This window comes from Aplidium turbinatum, chromosome 10, assembly GCF_918807975.1.
Source record: "Aplidium turbinatum chromosome 10, kaAplTurb1.1, whole genome shotgun sequence".
In the NCBI taxonomy this organism is placed as follows: Eukaryota; Metazoa; Chordata; class Ascidiacea; order Aplousobranchia; family Polyclinidae; genus Aplidium; species Aplidium turbinatum.
In genome coordinates this window covers 20,131,144-20,147,931 of record NC_137481.1, presented here as the reverse complement: position 1 = coordinate 20,147,931, position 16,788 = coordinate 20,131,144, and the positions used below count along the sequence as shown (strand labels likewise).

Sequence of the window (16,788 nt, the reverse complement as noted above, 5' to 3'; positions counted from 1 at the left end):
TTGGTTGTTCGTTTAGCCTAATACTTGCTGCCCTTTGAGGTCAATTTATGTGATTACTTATCACAGTAGCGCACAAAGAAAAGTGACCCTACTGGTGTATAAAATGGTTTTCAGTTCCACAGAGTTTCCAATCCCGTAGTTATAGATATCCCTGCTAAAAATACAACGCGTTTTCGGTAGGAATCGAACCTATATCCTTCCGAGCGTTGTGCAAGCTGTCTAAGCATGCGACTCCACAACAGATGTCTCTTGAATGACGCAACCCATATCGCGCTATGGTATTATGTTACCGTGGCTTAACACAAACGTTCCAACACGTTAGTATGCATTTCCTAAAAAATAGTTTTAGGCTACCTGTAGAACTGTAAAAACTATAAAAATAGTTTTACCTAGTGAGCTGCAGCCCTGACCTAGAGAACGTTTTGACCATTAGTTTTCTTGTCTATGTTATTGACCAAGATACAAGTGCTCTTCCCGCAAAGATTTACAGTAGTTTAAAGACCTCAATTCGATACCATAAACAGATGACTGACTATAACTTGACTAACAGGATTGGAATAGCATTGATTCAATTTTTTTTTTAAATCATGCGTATATTGATTTTAAAAACTATCAAAACTAGGTTTTTAGATAAAGGACCTGCTATACGCTATCGGAAGACGCCTTGTATGAAAAAGACATGCAACTTTACTTCGGTAAGTGTTTTATTGGTACCTACTGACGACAGTGTCATTTGTTCGTTGAAGATACTGATCTAGATATGAAACACTGATACAAGGGTGAAACTGTGACGTCATCGTGCAAGTAACAACAGGTAATACAACTAATGTAAACAGCAAGTTATTCCACGTTAATAAATCTACAGTCATATACTCAATGGTTAAATCACACAGCACACAAAAATAGCAGTGATTGAGTGTAGTCTGTCACATTTTTTCTCGAGGTTGATATAGCAAAAAACCATATTGTGCGTTTCATGACAGACAAACTGCACATAGACGGTTATGTGGGATAAACTGCAGTTGTTTATTTACTGCATCACAAAGGTAAGATGATTTTTCAATATTACTACTGTATATACTCTAGGGTGTTTCATTTTTTCACCATTTTTGAAATTCAAAATGCCTGGGGTCCCATCTGGTGGTATTTGGAGAAAAAAGTTTACACCCCAAATTTTTTTCAATTATGACGTCATATTGAGGTGGTCCACGAGGTTTGAAATTTTTGGGCCTCAAAATCTCGAAATTTGGCCGTATCTCCGGAACCGCTCATCATAGATCGACAAAATTAGTATCAAAATGCGCAGAAGGGTCGGTTTCCTATACCTGATGTAGAGAATATTAAGGTCTATCTGCTTCAGAAAAAAAGTTATTACAAAAAATCTGATTTTCGGTGTATTTTCTCCTGATGAACAGAGATCAGGTGATCAAGATAAAAGTTTTTCTGTATTTTTGCACTCTGAGAAGCTGTTATTGCGGAATAATAGTTGGTGTTAAGGTTTCAGTACTGGGCTTGCCTAGTCTTGCTATCTGGTTAAGCAAAGCCCCATGTTGCATTGCTCCGGGACTCTTCTTGGCACCGTCCACAAAAGAAATGACATGGGAAAGATATATTTCGTTTATGTAGAACATGCATTAAAGGGTATGAATATCATGACCAACTTCATTATTAAAATAATTGACCAGTCGAGTATTGACTCCGGACTTTTTTCCGTGTTGAGAGCAGTCGTATCAGCCATGACTGAATATACTTGGGATAGGTGAACTCTGCAAGCGTTCTGGATGATGGTGCCAAAAATCAGTTCTGCAGTGACCAACACACTTTTGGGAAAAGATTTAACAGCAAGCACACTTTCGTGCTTCATGCCATTATCATCAACAAGTTGGCCCAAGAAAACGTATCGATCTATTTTATCGACAACGCGCCCATCATAACATAACTGCATGGCAGAAGTTGAGTTGAGAAGGTTCTCACTTTCCATCAGAGATTTTTCTCTCGTTTTTTGTCGCTGGCGGTATACTGTCGAAGGTGATGCAGCATTGCAGCTACTTGATCTTTTCCAAGAACCGACCTCATAAGGTCTGACTGCTGGGGTACCGAAGTCATCCTACGATCAGCAAGTACACAACTTCTATCATTTATGGAAAAATAATATACTTTCTTGTACACTTTTCCCCAAACAGCTGGTTTCAGAGGCTCGTATTCCTTATCATCTTCCCAATTCATATCCCCATCAGATTCGCTTTCGCTACTGTGTAGACATCTAGCTACTTCATTTCTTTTTCTCTGTTTCAAACATAGTAGTGCCGATGCTTTGGCAGATTGTATGCTAGAAGTGCTAGGTTTCTCTGTTTGCTAAGCACTGGAAGACCAGCTTTGTTCCATATGCCAACTACATCTTTCAGCAGTTCATCTTTTAAATTTTGGAAATGGGGTATTTTCTTAAAAAACTCAGGATTAGTTTCGGCTACTTTCTTCCTCAAGTAAAAATAGTGACTGACTATGTCTGAATTCAGGGGAAGCACATTTCTCTCCAATTCCATGAAGTTTTGCATCAACTTACTAATACCTGACCTTAATGCCATAATGACACTTAATCTAAAGCAGGTGAGCAGCATACCTCTTCCTCAATAGTTACATTAATATTATGATAGTAATACCTTCAAATTACCATTTCATCTCTTGCAAAACGAACAACGATTATTATTACGCAACAGCAGCTTCTAAGATGGAAAAATACAGAAAAACTTCTTATCTTGATCACCTGATCTCTGTTCATCAGGAGAAAATACACCGAAAATAAGATTTTTTGTAATAACTTTTTTTCTGAAGCAGATAGACCTTAATATTCTCTACATCAGGTATAGGAAACCGACCCTTCTACGCATTTTGATACTAATTTTGTCGATCTATGATGAGCGGTTCCGGAGATACGGCCAAATTTCGAGATTTTGAGGCCCAAAAATTTCAAACCTCGTGGACCACCTCAATATGACGTCATAATTGAAAAAAATTTGGGGTGTAAACTTTTTACCCCAAATACCACCAGATGGGACCCCAGGCATTTTGAATTTCAAAAATGGTGAAAAAATGAAACACCCTAATATACTCATTGGCTCAAAGAGTTAATACATGAAAACTTGTATTTGTCTTTTTCCAAATAAACAGTTCATATCGCAAGCAAAAGTATGGTACGGTAAGTACGATCAAATATTGTTAATTGATAAAACTGTTTGACGTGAATAATTGATATGTGCACTGCCCGTTGGTCAATCAACGTCAAATAGATGCAATTATTGCAGAAAAAAATCATTAACGGAATATTATGTAATTCTCACATTCAGTGTCTCAAAGCAAATCTCCGACAGTGATAAAAATAGGTAAGAGCAAAGAAATTGAAATAACTAAAAGATACGGTGACTCAGTGAAGTGTTTTAAAGGTAGATGTGCTAAAATAAGGTGCGGTATATATCAACTTCAGACTGTCATGTAAAATAAACTGAAAGCGTATTCCCTTATCGTGGTCACAAATCTAAATCGATTTCAAAGCAAACACTTTGACATAATTAACTAAATGTAGAGAGATGACGAATATTTGATGTGGATGTCGTTCATGCTCACCATTCACGTTGGATTTGAGGCAAACTGGCTAACCCAGTCGTTCAAGCATAGACTCAACTCGTGAAACGGAAAGATCATCCCTACCCTTATTCTTTATATACGAAGTGAATTTGGGAAGAGATAGTCCGCCCCGATAGCTCAGTGAGTTAGCGCATGACTTCGTGAACGAAAAGGCTTCAAGATCAAGTGGCGCTGGTTCGACTATCGGGGTATGTACTATTGTACTTAGAGCAACGCATTCTAAAGACTGCTATTCATTCAGCAGCGCCTAATGGATGAAATAATACTCCGGTAACAATCGGAAACTTCACTCTGCCATTCTCAGTAACCGGCCCTGCGCCAAGCCTGTACAAGTACGGTATGCAAAACTGCCAGAATAACCAATCAAGGCTTTGTCAGTCCGAGGATAAACATTCCAAAACAAACCAACTAACCAGATAGCACTGGTTGAAGCAATCATCGCATGTCAATGGAGGAAGATCTCGCATTAAGTTGATGCTAAAACGTTAAAACAACGTAAAAAAGTAAAAGCTTTTAGGGAACGTTCAAATATTACGTAACGCCTTCGAGGGGGAGGGGGGGGGGTTTATGCAAAGCGTTACGTTAGCGTCACATCGGGGGGGAGGGGGTTCAAGCGAAACGTTACGTAACGCTTTCGAGTACAGAATGGTAGTTTTTTGTGCTGAATTCGTAGTGAAAAAGCGTTACATGGGGGAGGGGGGGATTGAAAAAAGCGTTACGTTGGCGTTACATGGGGGAGGGGGGGGGTCAAAAATTCGGAAAAAAAGCGTTACGTAATATTTGAACGTTCCCTTATAAAAACCAAAAGTTCAGGATCAATGTTTCCTGCGGTACTGAAAATGAGATTGCGGAGCACTTTAGCAATGACAGCAACTTATGGAAACACGATTTCTCTGTCTTGACGAAATAGAATACAGCAGTACAGTATATAGAAAAAATGGTAACATTCACAGAAATACATCGCACACAGATGGGTTTAATAGATATCTACTAATCAGACATACCAACAACAGGGCGGGGCCATCGTCCTGTTGTCAATTCCTCAGTTTCACAGTAGTTTGACGTCGACAGACGTTGAATCGATGTGAAAATGGTAGAATTGCAACAAACAACAAATCTAAGACCCCTCTGAACTATTCACCGCCAAATTTCCGTCATGTGACGTGGGTCTTACGTCATCACAAGCGGCAGTAAAAGATAAATACACGGGTTTGTGGTCTCCCATGCATGCGGTACCTCCGACAGTGCTGTAAACGATCTTTGAAGCATTTTTCTAAAACAAAATAGTCCATTGATTAAATTAGAGTTGATACTTCACGGGAAAACATTCTTGAACAACACCATAACCAGCATCTTTAAAAATAATCGTCTTGTCTCAACGCTGGATCCATATGGTTGTCACAGTACACTACAGTCCAAAGTTCAGTACTTTATCAGCTCATACCATCACCTACGAGCTTACAAAAAGTTTTGTTCTTATTAAGTAACCGGTAATTAAATAATATAGACTTTGGATAGCGCGGGAAATATTTCCCCAGCAAGCTTCACCAGATAGCAAGATTTGAGAAAAATTGCTATTTGGAAAAATCCCCGTCAGAACGTTAGCAACAATCCGCAAAATGCGACAGATCAGATGTTCGCATAAGAGTGGATGTACCAAACCTTGAACGTAACCGTTACGTAACACATCGTGGACGTAAACCTCACCTGGAACTTGAGCCACTCCCAGGACTCATCCATGAGGAGGATCCTGTCGCACCAGGAGGGACATCTTGTTGCCATGTAGGAGTCCGCATTGGCCGTGTCCTCCGACAGAGGATAGCTGGAGCAAATAGTTCAATGATCAAATAATGAATGCCAATAACTTAACAGGTGTCTACCAATGACGATGGTATGGAAAGCCAAACTAAAAATGCGTTGCAGAAAATACCTGCAGGTCTAAGTTTAGGTGTGTGCCGATACAAAACATGTCATTTCGTTAAAAACAAGCTCGTATGAAGATAATACCAGCTAGGACCATGTTACGCCAGCAAGGTATGAACGATAAATGGATGGAAAAGTGTAGTAAGATTAAAAACGTGCATGAACATTGAACAGTTTTGTGGTCGAAATTGTTTAGTAAAGTGCCTGTCTGCAGTAAACACGTGCATGGAATCGAAAAGGAATTCCTGATCACATCATTTAAACAACGCGACAAGAGACAATTACTTTACGGAAAGCAACTTAACAACAGTTTTGATTCTAAAGCGGTGTCACGAAGTGTCACAAATAAACTTTATTTTTTCCAATGTTGCAATGAAAAAATACCAAGCAAGCCTAAAGCGTTTTTAAAGAAACGATATTTTAACAAAATGAAGTTCAGTACGTACTTGTAAGTTAAGACGCTTTTATTAAACCGAGATTTTTAAGCAAACTGCAAACTGCGTCAAAAATGTCACAGAAAAGTTATCGCAGTTGCTTTATAAAGAAACAAAAGTTGCCGCTGATACAAACTTACGTTGGTCCAAAGGGAATATCAAACTCTTTGAGGCCATTGCTTGACGCAGCAAGCTCCCTGTCATACGAACGCAACTGTGACGTAATGTTCAACCGTTACGATGGTGTCATCAAATGTGCAAAAATATGCCAGTGGAAACTAAGTTATGCTCTACTCTAGTGAAACAGGTTCGGTAGAGAGTTTGTCTTGTTGAACCATAGGCATACGAAGCCGAGCAACGTTATCAAGTTTAACATATTAAAGATTATTACATATATTTACAAAAAACACAAAACTACGCAACAATTAAATATTGAACGTTTTCGACAGCACAAGATGTCCTCTTCAGGAATAACATACATACAACTTAACTACATCTGAATAAAATACAATGGTTAACTAAATCTTTAAACAGTGAAACTCATAATACGTGGTGTGCCAACGTAGATAAGATGAAGCTAAGAATTTAAACTTTGATCAAGTTAGGGGATTTAAACAACATGATATTAGCCTGTAATATAGGATGGGAATTGGGAATCTAATTGTGTCAAATATATTCTGTTTTTTTTTCTGTTTTAAACTTTGATGTTGAAGAACAGGAAATCGTTGCACTATAAAAATAACTAAACTATGAAACGTATCGATCGATAGCAGGTGGCATTTACAAAACTCCAGTAATTTCCATTCCTCAGCTCACCGCAAGATAAAAATGTTATCCCAGACAGCAAATCAACCGCTTTTTACATTGATTCAACGTCTGCAGACGTTGAATCAATGTAAAAAACGATTGATTAGCTATCTGTGATTTTTTTTACGCAGAATAAGTTTGCAGACGTTGAATCGGGGGAGAAGACTAATTCTTAATATACATGGGGCACTCACACAATCATATGACGAAATTGGGCTGAAGAGGGATTGGTCGATCTCAAATCGCTTCTTCTCAAAAGTAGCGATCACTTTTCCGTTTTGGCCGTCACCATTCGCTGCAGACGTTTCGTCCTTGTCCAGTTCTCTGTAGACGATTTTAACCATTTCGCCGTCGTTTGGTGCTCGCACCATTTCCTTCTGGGAGTCCTTGCAAACATCCTGCAAGAAATAATGAAATATTGTTAATCTTGTATATCCGATAGAGCAAGAAGGAGTCACAGCAAGCAACTGGTCGATCTTGATGTTTCGGGATGAAGACCAGGCTTTTTTTAAGTAAAATGGAGTGGGGAAGAAAGATATTAATTGCAACCGTTCTCAGACAATCACATCAATGAAAAGACGTTGATTTAGAAACAGAAACTGTCTGAACCTTGCAACTACCCCTCAGTAACTTTTGCCGACTGGAAAATGCAAATGTGTTGGAATGGTTAAGTTTTACGCTGATTTGGACATTTGGCAACCTTTATTGCGGGATCGGTGCCTCGTCTTTGTCCTAGGTAAGCGTCACGCAAGAAAGCTAAGCGGCAAACTTTATCTGCAATTTTACACCAATTAAGAATCAGTTATCGTTGAAATTAGCCAATGTCTTGTGATGGAACATAACAGAACGTTCAAAACAAAACCGAAAGCATATGGTCGTTTCTTAAAATCATCAACAAAAAGCCATTGATATTGCATCACAGTCTGAAGATTGCTGTACAATCGCGTATAACCAACGTTTAAAAACCTGATTTCCAAGAAGACCTTACTCATAAGGCAACGAGGCATAAGTGAAAAGGCTACGTTGGTTCATACGCAAAAGAATTTCTGCGTAACAGGAAACGGTGCGTTGAACAAACGTCAGATGATGATGTACCAGAAACAAATTAATCGTTCTTTTGCATTAATTCAACGTGTACAAACGTTGCATTAATGTGAAAAATGATTAATTTGCTTCCTGGGAAAGAGATGATTTAAAAAACAAGAGTTCCTTTTATGAGCAATACATTGAAATTGTTTATATGATAACAAAATAAACAATGAAAAGTTGCAGTGCCTTTGGGGCAATGGTAAGAACAAAGCAGCATCTTCATTATTCAGTGATCGTAATTCCAAACCCTCATGTGACAAAAGCCTCCATTTCATGTTTTACAAAGTTTCAAATTGCGCACGTACTTTTAAAAAAAATCTAGTTAAAATTTTTTAAATTTTTAATTTTCAATTAAAATTTTCAATTATTTTTAATTAAAAAGTTAAAATTTTCCATGTTTTATTCTCTATCTTTTTGATTGGCTCGAAAAAAGTCGGGAACGTAAACTTAAAATGCAACACTGCTTCAATGCAAAAGAAACGTATTTGAACAAAAACAAACCTACCTGCACCAGTGAACCGACATCCAGTCTGAAATTGAAATCCCCGCATAGGAATAAGGCGTTGTTGTCACTTAGGTATTCTTCGTTTAATCTGCAGAGCATGAGTGGTTCAAAACATCATAAACCTTTGAACTCTGAGATCATGGATGTATCGCCATTCAAACACATCACATTCAAAGACATCAAAACGACCCAGATAGCAAAATCCTTCATTTTTACATTGATTCAACGTCTGTAGACGTTGAATCAATGTAAAAATGACGGATTTTCATGTCTGGGGAAATGGAGTCATATTGATGGATTATATTGATTTTATTATATTTTGATTTCTTCTTCAAGCTGCACGACGACTGTCAACGTTGGATCGATACCATGACAACCGACATGACAAACTTCCATTCAAGCAAACTTGATTTACCTCTTCAAAACGAACTTCAAAGCCCGCTTCCTGTGACCCGCGTACACAGAAGGACTGGTTTCCATAGCCACTAGGTTGTTGTCATCGTGAAATAAATGGATGTTGCAGAATTCGACGACCCTGAAACACACAAGATAAAACGTTGTTAGATGTGTCGCGAGGGTCTATTAACAATCTAATGGGTTTCCTGGAAAACACAACACCGTACGAATATTTTAGGGCTGTAGAGTCGGGTGAAAAATATACGAAGCTACGACTCCTCGATTCCGACTTCAGTGCTGCCAGATTTTTGAGGGTTGTCAGATCTTTTTCAATTTTTTAAAATTTGAAATGGCACATTTCAAAAAAACTGACAAGAACAAACACTTCTATATTCTGGTGAAGTTTTAAAGCGCAATACGGAAAACATGAAACAATATCTTTAAAAAAAAATTACAAACAAACAAATTTTTCTTTATTGTTTTGTAGCAAGCCGGAGTCGGCCTGTTTTTAACTTCAACTTAAGACACGACAAAATCCCTTCGACTACGCGAATCCGACTCCACACTTCCACAGCCCTGGAATATCTAACGAGTTCACACGCTTGTGAACACAAACTTCTGAACAACTAAACAGATGATCGACAACAGAGGGGCTGGGTTGAAAACATTATTGGAACAATGATGAAACCACTAAAAACAAAGTCGAACGTTTTCGGCGCAACATTGTGCATTGTCAGGAAGATATAATCAACCACAGCTGAATAAAAAATAACAGGAAACATTACAATATAAGAGAGGTGGCTCATTTAAAGCAAACGGTAATTGCAACACTGAACCCAAAGTTTAATGTGACGTTACTTTTACATCAGAAAATTAGCAATCAGTCTTGATTATTTCAAAAGTTAAATTTAGAAGAATCCATTGTTTGCGATATTTTGGGTTTTTTCTTGATCTGTGATTTACATTCGGTGGTACATTTGTTTTGGAAGAATTGTGGCAACGCCAAGTCGCCAACCCTTATGGCCTGAAAAAATCTCAAAAATTTTCAGTGGTCACCAAACTAAAACTTTCAAGCAATCGACGAATATAACTAAAACTCAACCACGTGTGGATAGTGGATGCTGGAATACATTTCAATTAAATTTTTACTGATGGCAAAGCGAAGAGCCTCGCCAGTGAAAAAGACATTAAATATTTATCCTTACTTGTCGTATAGCTTCCACCTCACTCTGCAGTATCCTTTTCTGGACCATTTGCACTGCAAGAAGAGGTGAGATTAGAAATGAAATGAAATGGCAAAACTGGCACCTTTCCAACAATAGAACGCTTAATTGATCAGATAGCTCGATAAGGTACAGTTCCCAGCTAACGAAAACTGTCCATTTTACATCAATTTAACGTGTGCAGACGCAAAAGACCAACACTTTGCTGGCAGGGTGGATGGTTTCAAATCACGATGCAATCACAGCACACTATATGATGTCACTCGATTTCAACCCGCAGCATGCAGGCCAACGTTGCAAAAAATGACTTCCAGTGACAACAGTTTGGCATTAAAAATTAGAAAGCCTTTTTTGGCAACACAGAAGGCGATTTTTAAAAACAAACGGAATTAAGCGTGATTGGTCGTCAATGGACCTTGCTTTCTTAGCAGGTTTAAAGGTTAAGGACCTGATTGGTGAATTTGAAAAAAGCTTCCTTCTCACAAGGCCACTCTCTGTCTCTCGCTCTCTATTTTGCTCAAAGAAACCTGGTCGTCATCCCGAAACATAAGGGTCGACCAGATTTCAAATATCTACAGCGACGCCTCCATTTCTCTCTATCGTTGGCATCTTCAATTTTCAAATATCTTTTTGTCAGGTCATTTCTCACGTTGCGTATGAAAATCGTTGAAACTATACAAAGGATTCTATGGACAGATTTATTTCAATCAAGTAACCGTCATGTGTGCCTTTGCCGCTTCTGACTGCCGCCAGGTAGATCGCGCCTTCTACACAAAAGGTTCGTGGCTCAAAATAGTCGCACAAAGCTCTGCGTACGAATCACCACTATTTTAGTCCATACGAAGAAAATAGTATGCGGTCCAAGTTCAGAGCGAAAATCTTAAGTAAGATACCATCACATTTGTTACCGTGGAAGAGAGAATTCTGCAGAAGAAAGATGAGGTTTCGATTCGAAATCTACAGTACCATATGTCGTTCGATCTACGTAAAATCACATAGTACCTTACATTCGAAATCGCCTAGATGTTGGTGCGGTCAACAAGGAAGTTTCATTTGTGACAGTTAAATGTGACATATTGTGACAGTTAAATGTGACATATTGTGACAGTTAAATGTGACATATTGTGACAGTTAAATGTGACATAGTAAAAAGAGATATTTCTATATCCTGAAAGGCGGATAAGATCAGCAGCAGCTGTCACTGTACGATCCAGCTAACAATTTACAACATTTCTCTTCATTTCTATACTAACTCAGTTTCTTTACAGACGTTAAATTAATGTAAAAAACCACTGATTTGTTGTCTGGGCACATCACAATCGATATAACCAAAAACAATTAATACAACAACATGATACTAGACTATCACAAGGTGATGATCCGCATTTTATCCGACGCTTCGTCAGACACGACTGACTTTTTCAGGTAATGACTACGTCTACATGTGTGTATAGCAGAATACAGAACCATGTAGTAGCGAGTATTGAGCGAACGACAACTATAGTGTTACGTTGAAACCACTTTTCCTAGGCAACAAAATCCGTCACTTTTACATTAATTCAACGTCTGTAGACGTTAAATCAATGCAAAAATGACGGATTTTGTTGCCTGGATTGAGATGCAGTCAAAAGCTTTCAAATGGGGGTTAACAGACGTTAGAACAACGTAAAGAAAATAACAAAAAACAACGTTTAACTACAGCGATAAACTACTGTTACTTCAATATTACAAACCAGTACTTCAATTTTATGAAACTGGACTGAAAGCAGCAGCAGAACAAAGCGCTAGCTGCAAAGCCATATACCGTAAACTCAAATAGCTGAAAATATGCAAACAAGCCTAAACGTCTTATGGTGTTCGGTTTAAAACGTGAAGTGTAACCAACGACTTTAGGATTCAAACACTTCTGGTTTGCAAAGAACATTGTGGATGCGGCAAAACAAAATTAAAGAACTTGATTTTTGGTGGTTAAGGGTATAAATTAGTGGATGGGAAAGTCCATTGCCATGATCACCTTCATAGCACGTCATAGTGACATTTGGTCGAAACACAGCCAACAATCGTGATGATGGACTATTATTACATAAAAAGTCTCTTAAGGTTGCGACAACGTTTTGGAAAACACACCCAGACAGCAAATCAATCCGTTTTGAACATTAATTCAACTGCTGCAACATAATACAAATTCGAAATAATTTTACGTCAGCTAAATAGTGTCTTACTTCAGGGAAGAAGTCTTGTTCAAACTTTTCCTTTTTGACATCAGGCAAAGCGCATAAGTCTTGGTAGAAAATTTCTTTACCAGAAACGTTAACAAACTTCTCGTCTAAAATACCAAAAATTGTGAAACAGTAAAATAAAATATTTAAATAGTAAATTGTTAAACTATTAAAATCGACAAGTTAAACTGTTAAGCAGCTAATTAAAATTTCAAACCATTTTATATAAATAAGTTTCTCTTTGCATCGTTTCAAGGTCAGTCTATGTAAAAAACACTTTGCTGGTTAAAAACAATTAGATGTGAAACGACATCTCAGCAAATAAGTTCCAAATTCAAAAGCGAAGCTGCAATTGAGTGTTAAATGTGCAAAGACAGATCAAAATTCTGGTTACGAAGGTGCAAAGATACCAACAAATAAGGCAACCTAATCAAAATAGACTGGCTTGAATCAGGAATTTAAAAACATTTATTGTATTTCTGAAATCATTCCAATGATATTGATTGCCTGTACGCTTACGAGCATAGCAAACCTAGCCGTCTTGAAATATTGCTCCCGAAAAAACACCAACGGCAGTTTAGGCAAAAAATTGCATTTTCTTTCTTTACTGACCTTTAAAGTCGTATATCAAAGCTTGTTTTACGGAGTTGTGGATGAAGTACAAACTTCCCAATGCCTAAATAAAATTGGCATCATAAAGTTAGACACTCCTTCTCCTTATGTCAAAACAACTGCCTAATATTACCGGTGAGAGATATTTTAGGAGGTTCACATTTGAAAATGAAAAAGTGAACTGCGCTTTTCTGTTTTCAACGCTCACGTTAAAGTACTAAACTTACATACGGATAAGGAAAAACTTAAATATGGATTTCTAAATCATATTTGTAATTGTAATCATACCACAATGAATTACTACATATATACAGTAAAAGGAACTTGTACTTTACTCTTGATGACAGTTACTATATATTTTTAAATCAGGGTTGAGAAAAACCCGGGTTTTTTTTGTTTTTTTTAAAAAAGATGCAAAAAAGGGTAGATTCATGCTTATTTCACCTCAAAACTACTTTTTACGAATGAAGTGCCTTTCACTCACAGTACATGCTTGCATAACTCAATAAAATAATGCACTAGTTGCTTGAATGTTGCATCATCCATTGATTTCAAGATCAAGTTGGATGTTGCATCATCCACTGATTTCTATACCAAGTTGATGCTACCGTGGTAGAAATCACATTATTGCATCATTTGCTTTAGATTTGAAGGCAAGGAGCATTTATGCCATCATGTTTAAATATTTTTTTCATTTATATATATATATATTATATATAGTAATGGATGAGCAATTGCGTGGCCAATAGCCATTTAGGCAAATGCTCTGAAACAGCCATGCATTAGAATCCAGAATCTGTAATTGGTAAATAGCCTCCTAAATTGCATTTCACATCATATATACAGACTACAGTAGAGTACGGTAGTACTTTCACCAGTTTAACTATAAGGCCTTCTAAATGAGTTTTAATGTAGTATACACAAAGTGGCATTACTTGATTTTTGTGTACTGTACAATATCCACTGCGTTTTCAGTTTATTCTTGGAAATTTACTTCACAATCACATCCTTAAGTCCTAATTTAAAGTTTGTTTTAAGTGCCTTGTAATGTTTTTGTTCATTTTTTTAATTTTCTAATAAAAACTGGACAAATATGATGCTCTGTTTTTTTTATGGGTTTTTTTTGGGTTTTTTTAAGTGGGTTTTTTCAAAAAAACCCACCTGGTTTTTTTTGGGTCGGGTAAAATACCGACAACCCTGTTTTAAATGTTATTATACATTACAAAATAAAGCGCATATATATAGAAAACAATGCAGTGCAGAAGTCAATTCTGCCAAATTCCGTTCTGTCATTGAATCACTTTGAACTTGTAGTAAATCTATAAGATTTGCACTATATCGGAATCGGTACTGTATATTATAAAAAGCCAAAATGATTTCATACATTATATATATATAATGTGCTAAAACAATGAAAACTATCAATACTACAAAAAAGTGCTCAATGCTAAGCAAAAAAGCAAAGCAGAGCAAATTAAATCAAATATAGTTATTACTATCTGATTGTCTATCTGAATTGATATTAGTTATTACGATTCTATTTGAATAAGACCTTCTGATGATCCGTTAGGTGAAACAATTTGTAAAGGCTTCAGATAGTAATACTATATATAATGTGCTATATGCTTCAACATGCTGATAAAAATGCTTCAAAAATCAATTGCAGTTCATTGAAGTCATTGCATTGATCGCATTTCAAATATTATCACAATCAAATCGTGCATAGCAGCTGGTTCTAGTAGTCGCCTTTATTCATGACAAGAAATCAAGTTGGATGCTAAGCTGCTAGAAAAGTAGAAAACACATTGAAAATTCTCACAGTATACTGGTCCACATGAGCAAAGTCTCCGTCCATGAAGCCACGCACGGTTTTGAATTCCTTTAGCCATTTGCACTCGATGAATTTTCTGCAATGAAAAATGTTTGTAGGTGGTCCGACCCCAGAGCAAAATCTATAGATGTCTACAGACGTCGAATCAATGTAAAAATGACGGATTTTGTTGTCTGGGATGATGCACCATACACAAGAAAAAATGTTACAACACGAATCAAGTCTTTATGGTGCGGTCTAAATGACACGAGACTTCGTTATTTCTTAAAGTTGCGTGGTCCAGAGGTATGCTATTGCTTACATGAGGAAACGGATTGATTTTTTAAGGTTTTGATTTTGAACTTACGTTCGAATGTTTAAAATTTCATGAGAACAAAAAGCTAATGACGAAGCACTACCTAAATTCAACTGAACAAAAAATCTGTTACAAATAGTTAAAAGAAAAAAAAACATGAATATTTTAGACACAGATCATGAGCAAAATGTATTAGCAGCAAGAATTTACAGAAAGAATTTATTTTTGACTATTCAAGTAAAAAATAACAACTTCCACAACATAAGAAAAATACTAGAAAAAAGTGTAAGCAAAAAAACATAAAATTCCATAATATCATGACACCGACAGGCGAACAGTGAGGCGCGTCATTTAGAAATTCAATTTTGCTATTAACTGCACTTTAAAAGCTTTTTGAGTGAAAATAACCCTTTCTTTCAATCGAGACAGTGAGTAAAATCATATTGCTTGGCAACGTACTTGCATCACTTTTAACATCTTGCAACTTTGAAAAGACAAAACAAAAATTATTGACAAATGATTGAGATCAAGCAAATGATGACAAATCGCATATGAAACCATGAGCAGGTAATGCTCACTTGAAAAACAACTTGACAGGTTCCAAAGAAGATTTGTAATCTTTCCCTCCTATCTCTTGACAATGCAATGCGATAAAATGAGGTAGATGTTTAGCCACAACCTAAATTGAATAAAAAAAAATATTTGCCAGTAATGATAAAAATAATGACAAAATGTGTTAAAACATTATGATACACAAAAGGAATACATTCCTTTATCAATATGAAGGGTTGCATTTAAGATATCAAAAATCTAGTAGTTAAACAGCAGTTGCCAATGGGTCTTGTAGAGTCTACTGTAACATGCCATAATCTGAGAAGCAACCACTCTTCCCATGCTGCAGTATCTATAGCAGGAAGGTCCAAACCTACAAGATTCTTATCAGCTCACATGTTTATCAACAGCTGTACTTAGCAGTAGCAGACCAAGAATGTATCAAGCCAGTTGGATTACCGTACTAGTGAAAACATTGTTCATGTCTTTCTTTTTCATAACAGTCGTATTTACAACAAGGGGGTGTGCTTATTCTCATTTAAATGTTGGTAAATGGAGATAGCATAAATCCATGAATCTATACATACTTGAGAAAATTCTTTTAGCCAAATATCTTCAAGTCCTTCAAGCTGTAGTAAGCAATAATAAGTTATAAAAAAAATTATAAAAAGCAAATTGGTCAATTGAATACAATTACAACAAAAATACCATAACGGATGAAGTGTTTGAGGTGAAGGAAAACTAAAACTAACATTATAATCTAAAGAAAACATACTGTAAACAAATATATATATTAAAAAACATTTAAATCAAATTACCATGACTACTGCAAAGTGTCATCATCTTGCTTGTCACAATTTTGCTAAAGTTATTGGTCAGAACTAGAAGATTTAGATAAGTTTATATACTTACATCTTCAAACAAAGTGCCAACATTTGCAGAAATGACAAGAAAATTCAAATCTTTCTGGAAAGTTACGTTGTTTGCTCCCATGATGAATAACTGGAGCAACTCTTTAAGATTAACTGCTGGCCTCTTTATGAGCAAGAGTACATTATAAAACAACAATGTTGAACTAAATAGGTTGATCTAAAACAAATTATATACATGATTGAGAGACACATTCTGATGACAACTAATCCTCGAGAGTCATCATGACTGCAAATAGAAGTTGTGTTGATTTGGATAAATGCCTTTGCGGGTGGGTTTTTTTTCGGTCATTGACCGATTTTTTAGCAAAATGTCCGAAAAAAATATAGT

At 36.6% G+C, this 16,788-nt stretch overlaps 1 protein-coding gene across 1 annotated transcript; it reads right to left on the bottom strand.

The window, feature by feature from the left end:
* Positions 1 to 697: 697 nt before the first annotated feature.
* On the bottom strand, positions 698 to 16,521 carry LOC145779051 (inositol polyphosphate-5-phosphatase A-like). Its single transcript, XM_082590629.1, has 14 exons — positions 16,441 to 16,521; positions 16,116 to 16,157; positions 15,555 to 15,655; positions 14,670 to 14,757; positions 12,851 to 12,914; positions 12,242 to 12,345; positions 10,002 to 10,054; positions 8,816 to 8,935; positions 8,401 to 8,488; positions 7,001 to 7,204; positions 6,140 to 6,213; positions 5,350 to 5,464; positions 3,100 to 4,915; positions 698 to 1,071 (listed from the first exon to the last, which is right to left on the bottom strand). The coding sequence occupies exons 1-13, from the start codon at positions 16,519 to 16,521 to the stop codon at positions 4,760 to 4,762; spliced, it is 1,290 nt and encodes a 429-aa protein (XP_082446755.1). The 3' UTR covers positions 698 to 1,071; positions 3,100 to 4,759.
* Between the last annotated feature and the right edge of the window lie 267 nt (positions 16,522 to 16,788).